Source organism: Triturus cristatus, chromosome 1_2 (genome assembly GCF_964204655.1).
Source record: "Triturus cristatus chromosome 1_2, aTriCri1.1, whole genome shotgun sequence".
Lineage (NCBI taxonomy): Eukaryota > Metazoa > Chordata > Amphibia > Caudata > Salamandridae > Triturus > Triturus cristatus.
This window is the reverse complement of record NC_140580.1, coordinates 302,677,461-302,691,972: the sequence shown is the minus strand read 5'-3', so window position 1 is coordinate 302,691,972 and position 14,512 is coordinate 302,677,461. Positions and strand designations below refer to the sequence as shown.

The window sequence follows — 14,512 nt, the reverse complement described above, 5'->3', positions numbered from 1 at the left end:
CTCGCTATTGCGAGTGCCTTTTGGAATCAATTCAGCGGAGGGCTTGTATGCGCACGTCTGCATGGACAAACATGGCTGCTCTTGCCATGTGTCCATAGCAAACAACAGCATGCGCGTGTCCGTAGTCCGTAGGGACTGTGGACAGCCAGACGCCATTTTGCGTGTTGCATTTTGGCGTCCTAGCAACGGAAGCGTGGAAGGTGTCCTAGCAACGAAAATGCTGTTTCCCGTGGATCATGGTGCGTGCAGTTTTCACTAAGCTGTTCTTATTTTAAAATGCCGCTTTCAGTACGTAGCTTGCCATTATTAATTGCCATTCCTTAACAATGCCGCTTTCAGTACGCAGCTTTTGTTATAATCGGCACACAGCTTGATGTTATTACTTATTATTATGGGTACCTGTTCTTAATTTAAAATGCCACTTTTAGTACGCAGCTTGCCGTTATTAATTGCAGCTTGCCGTTATTAATTGCAGCTTGCCGTTATTCATTGCCGTTTCTTAACAATGCCGCTTTCAGTGCGCAGGTTCTCATTTATGCGTTCTCATATATGTGTTTCCTAAAGTGGGTTTCTTTTGTTATGTTCCAGAACATTATGGATACCTGTTCTTAATTTAAAATGCCGCTTTCAGTACGCAGCTTGCCGTTATTAATTGCAGCTTGCCGTTAACCATGGACAAACATGGCTGCTCTTGCCATGTGTCCATAGCAAACAACAGCATGCGCGTGTCCGTAGCCCGTAGGGACAGTGGACAGCCGGATGCCATTTTGTGGGTTGCATTTTGATGTCCTAGCAACGGAAGCGTGGAAGGTGTCCTAGCAACGAAAATGCTGTTTCCCGTGGATCATGGTGCGTGCAGTTTTCACTACGCTGTTCTTATTTTAAAATGTCGCTGTCAGTACGCAGCTTGCCGTTATTAATTGCCGTTCCTTCTTATTTTAAAATGCCGCTTTCAGTACGCAGCTTGCCGTTATTAATTGCCGTTCCTTAACAATGCCGCTTTCAGTACGCAGCTTCTGTTATTAATCGGCACGCAGCTAGATGTTATTACTTATTATTATGGGTACCTGTTCTTAATTTAAAATGCCGCTTTCAGTACGCAGCTGGCCGTTATTAATTGCAGCTTGCCGTTATTCATTGCCGTTTCTTAACAATGACGCTTTCAGTACGCAGGTAAGTTTACAGAATAAAGGTGTATTATTTTTGGGGGTTCTTTTGCACATTGTATGTGCACGATTTTTCTCATATATGCGTTCTCATATATGTGTTTCCTCATGTGGGTTTCTTTTGTTATGTTCCAGAACATTATGGGTACCTGTTCTTAATTTAAAATGCCGCTTTCTGTACGCAGCTACTACTCTCTACTACTATCTACTAACTCTCTACTACTCACTCTCACCTACTCACTCTCTACTACTAACTCTATGCTCACTCTCTACTACTCACTCTGCTACTCTCTACTACTCACTCTACTACTCACTCTCTCCTACTTTATACTACTCACTCTCTATTACTCACTCTCTACTACTCACTGTCTACTACTCACACTCACCTACTCACTCTCTACTACTCACTCTCTGCTCACTCTCTACTACTCACTCTCTACTACTCTACTACTAACTCTACTACTCTCTACTACTCACTCTCTACTACTCACTCTCTGCTACTTTATACTACTCACTCTCTACTACTCTCTATTACCCACGCTATACTACTCTCTACTAACTCTCTACTACTCACTCTCAACTACTCACTCTCTACTACTCTTTACTCTGCACTCTACTACTCTCTACTACTCACTCTCGACTACTCACTCTATACTACTACTCTCTACCTCTCAACCTCTCTCTCTACCTCTACTCTCTACCTCTACCTCTCATAAATACATATATATGCATGCATACATATACATATATATATATGCATACATATGCATGTTATGTACATGGAAGTTTGAAAAATGGTAATAAAAGCAAAGATAAAAAGCAAACTATTTCCAAACAAAATTGCTTTAACTTAAACGAAGGCGAGACCTATTGCATTTTCAATGCTTGTCTTTATTGTGTATGATAAAATGAAAGCGCTTGCTTTTCTACAAATCATATTGCTGGCTTGATTGTGATGTCCTATTTGTCACCCAATAACTGTTGAATACCTAACCCCACACCACCTCCCTGAGAAAGCCTTGAACTGCTCGACATCGCTACTCTGAAAGCGAAGTGCTAGATGAGTTTAGCTGATCGTCAGTTCTGGGTATAATAGTAAGATTAAGCCCTGGACAGCAGTGGTAAACAGCTCTAGTTGATACAATGTGAGCCCTGGGACCTTGGAAACAATTGTTGCTTCTGAAATGTTATGAGGATCATTGGCTTGTCATGTTATAATTAGAATGATCACCAGAAGGCAAATGCACCCCAGGGATTCCATCACAGTGACAAAGAAGATTGGGTAAGAATAATAAGAAATCTTGGCACTGCTCATGTGAAGACATTCTACGTTTGCTATATCCCTTTTTAAAAAGACAAAAGAATATTCAAACTTTTGATAACAAAAAACAATGTTAGATGGATACTAAATACCACAAAAGGCGATTGATATAGCTGAAGAAGAGAACATCAGGGTACATTTGTCTCCATTCAAGAGCTATACACATATTGGTTGCAAAAGTATATGCTAGATGGAAAGGTGCACTCAGTGGGAGGTAATAGAAGTGACCTCCCATTCAAAAATGGATATTGTTGGATTTGGCCCTCTATGCAGGGTCAATCTCAACTGTTTTGCCTAAACCCATCCTGCGTTCTGAACCTGTTTTGGCAGGCTTTTAGGACTCTGCACACTTTACCACTGCTAACCAGCTCTCTCCTTTAAACATGGCAACATTGACTTACACCCAATTGGCACATTTAATTTACTTATAAGTCCCTAGTAAAGTGGTACTATATGTACCCAGGGCATGTAAACTAACTGCTACTAGTGGGCCTGCAGCACTCGTGCCACCCACTTAATTAGCCTTTTTCAAACATGTCCTAGGCATGCCACTGCAGCCAGTGTGTGCAGTTTTAAACTGCAACTTTGACGTGTCAAAATAAACCTTTTGTCAGGCCTAACCCTTCCTTTTTAATACATAAAAGTCACACCTAGGGTAGGCCCTAAACAGCCTATAGGGCAGGATTCACTGTATTTAAAAAAAAAACTGGACATGGAATTCTAAGTTTTACATGTCCTGGGCCTGCCTCTGCCATAGGATAATATTGGTTTACCTTATCACATTTAATAGGTGATAACATGTGTGTGGGAGCAGGAAGGAATCTCATGTTTGGTGTCTGAGGAATTGCAATTAAAACTCTCTTTAATGGTCAAATCAGATTTTAAGTCACAATTCTGAAAATGCCACTTTTAGAAAGTTTGCATTTTCTTGTCCTATCCATTTGGTGCCTGCAGCCTGTTTGGGGATCACATGACTAGGTGTAGCTGGCAGTTGGCCATTGTGTATTTCCCACAGTCAGTATCACAATAGGGGGACTAATGTTGGCAGGATGGGGAGACAAAGCTGTCACCTACCACACTTGCACTCCAAAGACACTTGCTCAGCTCACACACAAAGTTCATGACACTAGCCTACTGTACCCCAGACAAATTGGGACCATGGAACGGAGGCAAGAAACTCCAGAAGTGGGCAACAGGTATAAAAAGGGGACTCACAGAACCGCTCTTCAGTACACTCCGGGACCTCTGAGTACTAAAGAAGAAGGATGCTATGCTGTTTGATTCCTGCCCGGCTTGCTGATAACATTCCAGGCAATAGTGACCCTAAGGGTCAGCTGACTCACCTCCTGTTCTGAACTCAGAGACACAACAAGCTCCAGAGGCCCCTCTGAAACTAACCCGAAGACCTGCTACAACTGGAGCTGCCTGAGCCCTGCTGGCCTCTGCTGGAGTCAGTGCCTGATCCCAAAGTGGTGCCTTTCAGGTCCTGGACCCATGGTGTGGCATCAGTTGAGCTCCTTCCTGAAGAAAATAACAAATCCTGAAGTTCTGGGATCTTCGCGACCATAGTGGGGGGTGTTTGTGCCAAGAACTTGCCTCACGTGCTGACTGCCAACGCAAAGCTTCAGTGAACCCAACTTATCACACTAAAGCAACTGCCGGCAATGCAAGATCTACACTTCGTGCCACAGCTTCGACTGCCTATGGTGACTGCCAACATAAATCGCTAGCAACGATAGACCGCAAAGCTCAACATGATATACTTGCTACAGCAATGGCTGTCCGTTACGGCCAGCATGATCTTCGCGATTCACCATTGAACATCCACAACACTCCCTGCTCCGCACGGCCTCCTCCACCACAAACTGAACTATTTGTGCTGGACTATAGAAACAACTTTTTCAGCTGGACTAACCTGGTCTCTGTATCCAGCCCACACTCCATCCCAGTTGGCTTATACTTCTGATTTTCACCCGGTCTTGTGCAATTAGATAACCGCGAGTGGCGCTTTGTGATTTTAGGGCCTATAATTACCTGAAATCTTTCAAAAATGGAAATCTCCAGTTTTACTGATTGGATTGTTGTCGTTTTGGTGTCACAAGATTTAATACATTTTACTCTATCTTTCTGAATTGAGGTTGGAATTTTTTCATGTGATGTTTTCACTTTATTGCTGTTTGTCGGCTGGATCAATGCTTTACACATTGCCTCTGAGTTAAACCTGACTGCTTTTGCGCCATGCTACAGGTTAAGCACAGGTTAATTTAGTTAATTTTGTGATTCACCCTAGCAAGGATTGTGGCTGTGCTGAGAAGGGCTCAAGCAACAACCCAATTCTCACAGATATGCAAAAGTGAACTGTATAAAATGTAAGTAAAGATTTCAAAGTATATGGGGCTGCAAACTTGGATTCATCATTCCTGAGATGGTATGTGTTACTGCTCTAAAGATGCTTTTTTGGTTAGGTCTTTTGCCCATCCATCGATACTCCGTAGCTCTTATGAGTTCCAATTTCAAAGAGCAATACTCTTATTGGCAGCTACATATTTGCCAATCCAAAGATTACAGAATTTATCTGGGAATGAGATTGAGAACTCATTCAGCAATAGTATTCAAGGTGACATCTGATACTCTGTGTTGGTTTTGATTCTGTTTAGTATTCCTTTCCACCACCCTGAAGTGAGCTGCATTCAATAAACATGGAGAGACACCACATCTTTGTGTTGCTTCTCCAACATTGCGAGTTTTATTTTAGATGAAGCTTATGAAGTTTTGGTGGTGACAGTAAACTCTGACGAATATCTTTTGTTGCACTATTAAAAATTGCAGATCAGGACTGATTTGTTTGTAAAATACCAAAGTTTCAAACCATCATGCTGCATCTTTTGACATTTTGTTCAGTCTTATTTTCTCTGTAAGTCAAATCTGTTTTTGAATGCTTCTGTTGAAGGAGGGAGGTCTCAAGTTTGAATATTCTCCTTTACACCCATAAATAGAGAAAAACTATCCCAAATCGGGGTTTTCTTTAGAAAATACCTCGGCCTGCTCTGTTCCCATTGTTACTGAAGGAAATATTTAGAGTTAGAGTCTGAAGAAAAGGGGTCTGGAGAATGGGGAATGCCATATTCTGCAAGTGATTGTATTCCCAACGAGTTGAATGTAACAGTATTTCTGTGCACAAAATGCCTAAGGGGTGCTAGGAAAACTGCAATGCAAAATACATCCACTTCCACAGGCCTCTGCTCCACTATTAGACTGCAATATTCAAAATGAAGATTGTGAGAAGTTGGCCTGGTATATGCTGTCCACTAGTTATAGTGGGCACCTTGCACCAGTCCAAACAACCCCTTGTTAGAGACAACCTTTATTGAAAGCTCTCCTAGTGGTAGTTATGGAGAGCAAGGCTAAGTCTTGAAGGAATGTAAAGCAGCTTGTTTTACCAGTCTATAATCTCTTGAATGGCTAAATGAAAGGCAACCACACCAGGTATATATATATAAAATATATGTATTTATTCCTAAACACACCCTACTAGTCTCTTTATGAGGCTAGAGGTTAAAACACATAAGTTACACTTCAAATATTACAGGTAAGTAGCACAAATATACGTTAGGCCCTAGGGGTGAGCCAAACCATATTCTAAAATAGTGGTATAAGAACCACGACTTAACTAGACACAAGGCCTAGAGCCTGTAGAATCGCTGGGACCTCAAGGAACCACCCAAGGTAGTGACACAGGGGACCCACGGGGGACGTGTGCAGTGTGAGAACACAGCCGCGAGCTCCCGTTAGCTTCTATGGGGAAAGTCGCGGTTAGATTTTTAAAGATTAGGGACACTTAGAAGTGGACTAGGACCAAACCCTATTGGACTTAGGCAGTTCTAGGGTCAACACCCACGGGAGCACCGGATTACTCGAGTTACCTCACCCAGGGAAGCCGGGTGACTGCACTGAGACCCCTGTAGTCCACACAAAACCTCATCTCTCTCTTGCCATCTTTGGTGAGGTTTAGGCACAAGGACTACTGGACTAGCTCAAGGGCTATCGGAGGGTTCAATGACTCCCAAATGCAACATCTTTTAGACTTCTGTCCTTATACAGTCCCTGACATGATCGGTTTGCCTGTAGATCTTATTCTTCACAGGCAGACTGTCCACAGTGTCCACTTCATGAGTGCACCAGGTAGTCTGACTTGGAGTCAGAGAAAACATATGTCTGAACTGGCTGAGAAGTTGTCCGTTTGTTGCTGGACAGTGAGGCTGCCTGCCAAGGCTACACCATCTACTGATCCATCATCAGGGTTCTGAGAGAGCAGGTCAGGGAGTGGGTCACTCTCTTCCTCCTGTCCCTCATCTGTAGCCATGAGCAAGTCCATGTGTGCCCTGTCAACATATGGTTTTAGTCTGTTGACATGAAGTACCCTGTGGGGACTCCTAGGGGTACCAAGGTCTACCAAGTAGGTGACCTCCCCTTTCTGTTCAGCAATTGTATGGGGGTCACTCCATTTGTCCTGGAGGGCTGCTGGGGCCACAGGCTCCAACACCCACACTTTCTGCCCTGGCTGGTAAACAGTCAGCACAGCCTTTTGGCCATGCCAGGCCTTTTGTAATTCCTAGATAGCCTCAAGGTTTTTAGTTGCCTTTTTCATATACTCAGCCATCCTGGAGCGGAGACCAAGTACATAGTCCACTATGTCCTGTTTAGGGGGTTTCACCAGACACAATGGGCCCCTAACAGGATGGCCAAACAAAAGTTCAAAAGGGCTGTAACCAACCCCCTTTTGAGGTACTCCCTGTAGGCAAATAAAAGGCAGGGCAAAAGGATGTTCCTGAGCTTTTCTGGGAGACCTTTGATCATGCCCTTTAAGGTTTTGTTGAATCTTTCAACTAAGCCAATGCATTGTGGGTGTGGTGAATTTGTAATTCACTCCACGCTCCTTCCACATTGCAGTCAAGTAACTGGACATAAAGTTTGCACCTCTGTCAGATACTACCTCCTTAGGGAAGCCCACTCTGGAGACTATCCCCAAGGGGGCCCTTGCCACCACAGGAGCTGTAGTTGTCCTAAAACTCCATGGTGTCTTCAGACATGTGGGGACAGTGAAAGTGGGGAACAATTCTGTCCCAAGTCTTGTTTTGGCTCAAGTGTCCTGCTAAGGGAATATCATGGGCTAGTGTCAATAGGAAGCCCCTAAACTTCAAAGGTATTACCAGCCTCCTGGAAGCACCAGGCTTGGGGTCTCTACATCCTGAATAAAGGAGTCCAGCATCCCAATAAATGTTATGGGTGCCACTAGCATTCCCAGCAGCCTCATCAGCAGCTTGCTTTCTGAGGGGTTCAAGAGAGGGGCAGGCTTTCTGCTCCAGGCTCAGATCTGCCCTGGAAGAGCCCCATGTCCCCAAGAACTCAACCTGGTCAGGTTCAAGCTCCTCTGGGACAGTTCCTTCTTAGGGTCCAAGATCATCTCCCTCAGGAGGCTGATCTGTATTCTGAGTCAGGGGGGAAGGCACTGCCTTAACCCTACTGCTCCTCCTATTGGGAGGCACCTGGTCCGTTGACCCAGAATCCAGGGCCTGTTCAGCTTTTGACATTTTGGCCTGTGACCTAGTCACAGCAAATACATGTGCAGGGATCCCTAGCATTTCAGCATGTGCCCTGAGCTCCACTTCAGCCCAAACTGAAGTTTACAGATCATTTCCAAGCAAGCATTCGACTGGTATCTCAGCACTCACCTCAACCTTCTTAAGGCCAGTTACCCCACCCCAGGAGAAGTTAAGAACTGCCAGAGAATGGTCTGTTCTGACATTGCTAGCATTGATCACTTGATACATTTCACCAAGTATAATCTGCCCAGGATCCACAAGATCTTTTGTCACCATTGTGACACTTGCTCCTGTGTCCCTGAATGCCAAAGCCTCTTTTCCATTAATCAAAGGCTGCTGTCTGTATTGGCCCAAGTTACTGGGACTCACAAATGAGGACATCTCCATGCCTCCGTCACAGAGCAGGACAGCCTGAGTTGGAACTCTGACTAGGCCAGAGTCCATCTCAGATCCCAGGGTTAACCCTACTACACCCTTATTCGGAGTATTACCACCACCAATTGTAGCTGCACTAGGGGGAACAGTTGCATTAGGGGCAATGGTGACTGGAGTTGAGTCTTTGGACTTGGTGCAATCACTTGTCCAGTGAGTTTTCTGCTTACAGATCTTGCACCATGGTCTCTTTTTGGCCTTTTCCCTTGTTAGACGGTGAAGCCCCACCAGAAGAAGATTTTTGGGGACCTTGTGAAGACTTCTGGTCTTTACCCTTCTCCCCACCCGTGTCAGAGTTCTTAGAATCTTGCCTCTTTGGGTCACCACCTTGGTTCTGTACCTTCTGCCTCACCCTGGTTCTGACCCATTTGTCCACCTTCTTTCCCAATTCTTGTGGAGAGGTCAGATCAGAGTCCACCAGGTGCTGATGTAGCAACTGATTTTGACAGTTATTAAGAATCTGCTCCCTCATGATTAGATTATACAATCATTTGAAGTCACACACCTTACTGCCAAGTAACCAGCCTTCCAGAGCCTTGGTATCACAATCTACAAAGTCTGCCCAGTTTTGATTTTGTGCCTTTTGGGTTTCTCTGAAATTTAACCTATATTGTTCAGTGGTTAGGCCAAACCCCTCAATCAATGCACTTTTCAGACTGGAGTAATCATCAGCATCCTCCTCTCTAACAGTGAGAGCTTATCTCTACCTTTGTCAGCAAAGGAGAGCCACAAGGTTGCTGCCCACTGCTGGGGGACCCTTTGTACTTTACAGGCCCTTTCCAGTGCAGTAATCCATTTGTGGATGTCATCCCCACTCTGGTAGGGAGGGACAATCTTGTTTAGGTTTCTATGGCCATGAGACCTCTCCCTATCAATAGAGATGTTGCTGCCACCATGGTACTCCAGTCCCATCTTTTTTCTAGCTCTGTAGAGCTCTAGGGACTACCTTTCTAGGGCTATCTACTGCTTTTTGATCTTAAGCTGGGCTTCCTCATACTTCAGCAGTCTCTCTCTCCTCTCCTGGGAGGTTTCCCTCCTATGAGTAGAGATAGAGGTCCCTTTGGATGAACCAGAATGGTTAGACTCCACTGAGGGAGATCTGGACCTTCTAGGCCCACCACCAACTCTTCCAGGAGGGACAAAGAGAGGACCATTGTGGCCCTCCTCCTCATCTTCCAGAGGAGCTGTATTTTCCAGGTCAAGATCACTGTCATCTTCCTGGTCAGCATTAGAGGTCTGGTCATGGGGAATTTCACCCCTAGGCCCTTCCTCATCTGCTGCCCCACCCACACTGCCTACCCCTTCAGACCCTATAGGTCTTCTGAGATCATCCAGCCTGAGTACCTCTATGAGGCGTTGGGTGGTTGCACTTTTGCCTGTCTTCAGTCTCCTAGTTCTGCATATTGCTCTCAATACCAAGAATGGGAGGTTTTCATACTTGGAGGGAAGAAGCCCATTGGCTTCTGGCAGAGACCCACTGGTTCCTGGCCTTGAAGACATTACTAGTGAGGTGTGGTGTATGCACTGCCTACTCTAGTGTGGCCTACTAAACTCTCTTGAGTTGTAGAAAGAGTGTGCTAAGTCCTTGACACACAACTCTAAGTTCAGTAGAACGTACTGTATTCTAAAGCTTGTATTATATGTATCTTAAGTACCTTTAGTGGTTTTCAGTTAGTCAATTCAATTGAGATTATCTGGTAAAACAATAGCAAGCTGGAATCCCACACACTGCACACCAATGTGAGGAGTTGGCCGGGTATATGCTGTCCACTAGTTATAGTGGGCACCTTGCACCAGTCCAAACAACCCCTTATTGATGATAGGTTAAAGACAACCTTTATTGAAAGCTATCCTAGTGGTAGCTATGGAGATCAGCCTTCAGGCTAAGTCTTGAAGGAATGTAAAGCAGCTTGTTTTACCATTCTATAATCTCTTGAATGGCTAAATGACAGGCAACCACACCAGGTATATATATAAAATATATGTATTTATTCCTAAACACACCCTACTAGTCTCTTTATGAGGCTAGAGGTCAAAACACATAAGTTACACTTCAACTATTACAGGTAAGTAGCACAAACACACGTTAGGCCCTAGGGGCGAGCCAAACCATATACTAAAATAGTGGTATAAGAACCACGACTTAACTAGACACAAGGCCTAGAGCCTATAGAATCGCTGGCAATGTGAGAACACAGCTGCGAGCTCCCGTTAGCTTCTATGGGGAACGTCGCGGTTAGATTTTTAAAGATTAGGGACACTTAGAAGTGGACTAGGACCAAACCCTCTTGGACGTAGGCAGTTCTAGGGTCAACACCCACGGGAGCACCGGAGTACTCGAGTTACTTCACCCAGGGAAGCCGGGTGCATAGGGATCAAATGGTGTCGGGTCGCGTCGTCGTTTTCAATGGAAGCTGCCAAAGAAGTGCTGCTGCCGGGAAGATGCGTAGTGTCCGAAGAGATCCAAGCCTGGATCGAAGATGTGAGGAACCTGAAAGCAGAGGGGACAGAGTCTGGGTCATTTGCCAGGAGCACGATAGACGAATGCCCACCGATGTCGGGTCTTTCTGGTGAAGAAGGTGAAGCTTGACTCTTCAGCCACAAGGACCAGGAGGCGTCGAGGACGACCAGGAGCTGGATTCGAGCTGTCCCACAAAGGATGTCGAGTGCTGCAGCGTTGGTGCCCGGATTGGACACAACAAGCCTTGGCACCAGCAACCCACGCAGAAAGGAGAAAGATGCTTCGGTGCAGACCAGCAAGGTGGAGTGAGAGCACGTCTGAAGCAACCAGGGAAGCCCAAAGAAAGTCAGAGTTACCTTCACAGGGACCCACTAGTCGACAGACCAGGGATCGCGAAGGGACCTCGAGAGGAATCACAAAATGGTGACAAGGCCGACAATCTTCGGTGGATTTTCTGCTCGGGGTGTGGGCTACAAGTAACCCAATGCACAGCCTCAGGGGACGTCGAGAAGCTGATGTACTTCCAGATGTGCACGGTGTCCAGGGGTTCCGGTTCCACGTCACTCACGAGGGCTGCGGGTCTCAGCTTTGCTGGGGACCTGGTTCGGCCTCAGGGAAGTCTGGAAATCCACCTCTGGTGTTGCAAACTCTTCGGCGTCCGGCGGGAGCACCGGAGATGCAGACCGGACAGATGCATCTTTGGTGTCTGCCAAGCAGGGGGGTCACTACTTGACCCCAAGGGAGATTTCTTCAGTCCTCTAGTCTTGAGTAGAGCATCGAAGTTCCAGGATTCAGTTGCAGAGTTTCGTCCAGGGCTATCTAAAGTCCTGTTGCCAGGGGTTCCTTACTTATACCTAAGAAAGGGGTTGGACTTACTCAGGAGACCCACCTATGGGAGGGTTTGGAAAGAGAGGTGGCTACACCCATTTCCTTTGTCCAGTTTCGTGCCAGAGCAGCAGGGGCTGGTAGCCCCTGCAACCGGTTTGAACTGAACTATGCACAGGGACACCAAATGGGCCCCCAGTGCAGACTTCTTGGAGTGCTCCCACCCAGCCCCAATACACTAAAGCCTGTCTGGGAGGTGGTTACACCTCCCTGTGACAGGAAACCTATTGTTCAGGCCTTCCCTGCCGGAGTTTCGGACAGCAGCAGGATGCCAGACTCGTGTCTGTGGCTGTAGCATCCATTCTGTGATGCCAGGGCTCTTTTAAACTGGTACCGGGTATACCGGTGCTGTCATGGCTCTCCTTCTAGAAGGGTGGGATCATACTCCCACACCAATTACTGGTGTGGGGGTATGATTCCAAGGTGTTTGACACCAAACACAACATGTTTCCGTGCAGCCAGTCCAAAGTTAGCATTTACCGTTTAGTTATAATGCACTTAAGAGTATATGGTCAGGGTGCACTACTGACAACCCCGGTGGATAGATTCCGGAGGCTGCAGAGGGGCTCAGCTCATGCCTGGGCACCCTCTCACATATAACCAAGCACCCTGCCTTCAGGATTGATAAAGCCTGCCATAAGGGTGACTGGTAGGTTTCTATGTGCAGTGATAGGTGAGATATAGTGAACCTATATCTCTGTAAGGGGTGCATGCGCCACCTTACCCAGGCTGCAGTAGCAGACCTGTGGTGTCATTTTGGAGGGCTTCCCAGGGTGGGCATAATACATGCTTCAGCCCCTGGCAGGCCTCTGGCGTACCTATGCCCTGGGTACATAGTATACCATATACTAGGGACTTATAAGGGCACCTCAGAATCCAATCTGTTATGTACCTAGGGCACATGGAATCAATTGAGAGAGGAAGCAGCTAGGCTGGGGTCCTGAATAGCAGGGCCCCAGCCAGACTAATGTCGAAAAACAGTGAAACATCAGAAAAAAGTGGGGGTAACCATAAGAGGCACATCCTACTCTCCTACAAAGATCTCCTACTAATAATCAGTCCCACAATCTTAGAAGTTTCAACTACTTTTGCATCAACTGACGTTCGCTACTCTGGCTGCCAACATATCAAAACATCTGCATTGAGGGCTCAAAAGCACAGCTGGGAAGGAAAATCCTATTCTGTATGCAAATTCAACAGTGTAAGTTCCATGTGATAAGGATCAAGAAACGCTCAGTTTGCTACTTCCACGTATAAAGTTTCTAGGACCTTCTCTGTGATGTATGTTGCAAACAGTTATGTGGGAGGGGATAATTGAATATGAACTTTAGTTTTGTATTTCAATGCCAATGACAATGCACTTGTAAAATGCCAAATTTAAACTTGTCAATAATAACAGATAAAAAACGATGTGTAAAGAAAGTGCAGCAACTATAGGTTAACCATTAGCAGTGTAAGGGCAAAACAATCACACCTGCGGTACAGTCTGATATTTTGTAACCAAGAGTCTTATGACAAACACTGGAGAAGGTATGAGGAAACACTGTTGAATGGTATATGCCATTGTTAGGCATCAACAGGTTTCTCAATTTGCAATTGAATTCAGTCACATTTTGATAGCTCCTGGCCTCTACGTAATTTATCTATTCCAGAAGGCCCTTTCTTATATACTACACCAGTTAGGGCAGCACAGAACTACAAAGATCAGAACAGAATAGATTGGGAGTGCCCCGCGGAGGCTCTTTACTCCAAGCTTTTATACCCTGCAGTCTTCTGGGAATATTGAAACCAACTTTTGTAAGAAGAAACAACTTCTACTACTATTAATAATTACATTTCTTCTACAGTGTATATACAGTTGGCAGCAATTTGCAGTTGCAGGGATTTTGTTTCTTTGCTTCAGTTCAGATATTACTCACTCAATGAAGTCCTCTTTACACCTTTGAAGGAGTTCGCATGCTCGCTTCACCTCCTGCTCGTTTAGCAAAATCAGTGTTCCAATTGTCAGGTGTAACTTAGCTGAGTTCTGGAAGATACTGGCGTCAACTCCACGATCCTACAAAAGAGTGAGAGAGAGAAAATCAGGTTTGTATTTGTGTTGAGATTAAATATTTCTTTGCAGGATTATTATGTTGAACATCTCACTATTTCTATTTTAACCTACAGAAATACAACAGTGCAATGTGAGAAACTTGGTTCTTGTTGCAGTGCCCCCCCACACTTTTTGCCTGGTTTTTGATGCAACTTCGACTGAGGTGTACTGGGTCACTAACCAGGTTTCCAATACCAGTGTTCTTCCCCTAAAAATGTACCATAATTGGCACAACTTTAGCAACCCCTATAAGTCCCTAGTAAATGCTACGCCTGGTACCTAGGGCATTGGGACTGAGGAGGGTCCACTGGGGCTGCAGCACAAGCTGTGCCACCCCAGGGACCCCTCACAAAGACCGTGCAAACTGTCATTGCAGACTGTATGTCTTGGTGTAGAGAACACCAAAGAGGGGGCATGGCACACAGCCCTGTGTGCCATGCCCCCATACACAGCAGGATGTCCTCACTGATGGCAGTGTTAGATTTATTAATAGATGCACACAGGAGACCCTTTAGAGGGTCGTCTGAAAACCTACCAAGCACTGGTGTGGTC

The 14,512-nt window shown here is 45.5% G+C and overlaps 1 protein-coding gene across 2 annotated transcripts in view; it reads right to left on the bottom strand.

Annotated features, from left to right (window-relative positions):
• The window catches only part of ASCC1 (activating signal cointegrator 1 complex subunit 1), a 727,350-nt gene that overhangs the window by 408,539 nt on the left and 304,299 nt on the right, over positions 1-14,512 (bottom strand). For both annotated transcript variants that reach the window (XM_085603842.1, XM_085603843.1), the window contains one exon: positions 13,788-13,924. In XM_085603842.1, coding sequence (XP_085459968.1) covers positions 13,788-13,924 — 137 coding nt within the window. The remainder of the gene's footprint in view (positions 1-13,787; positions 13,925-14,512) is intronic.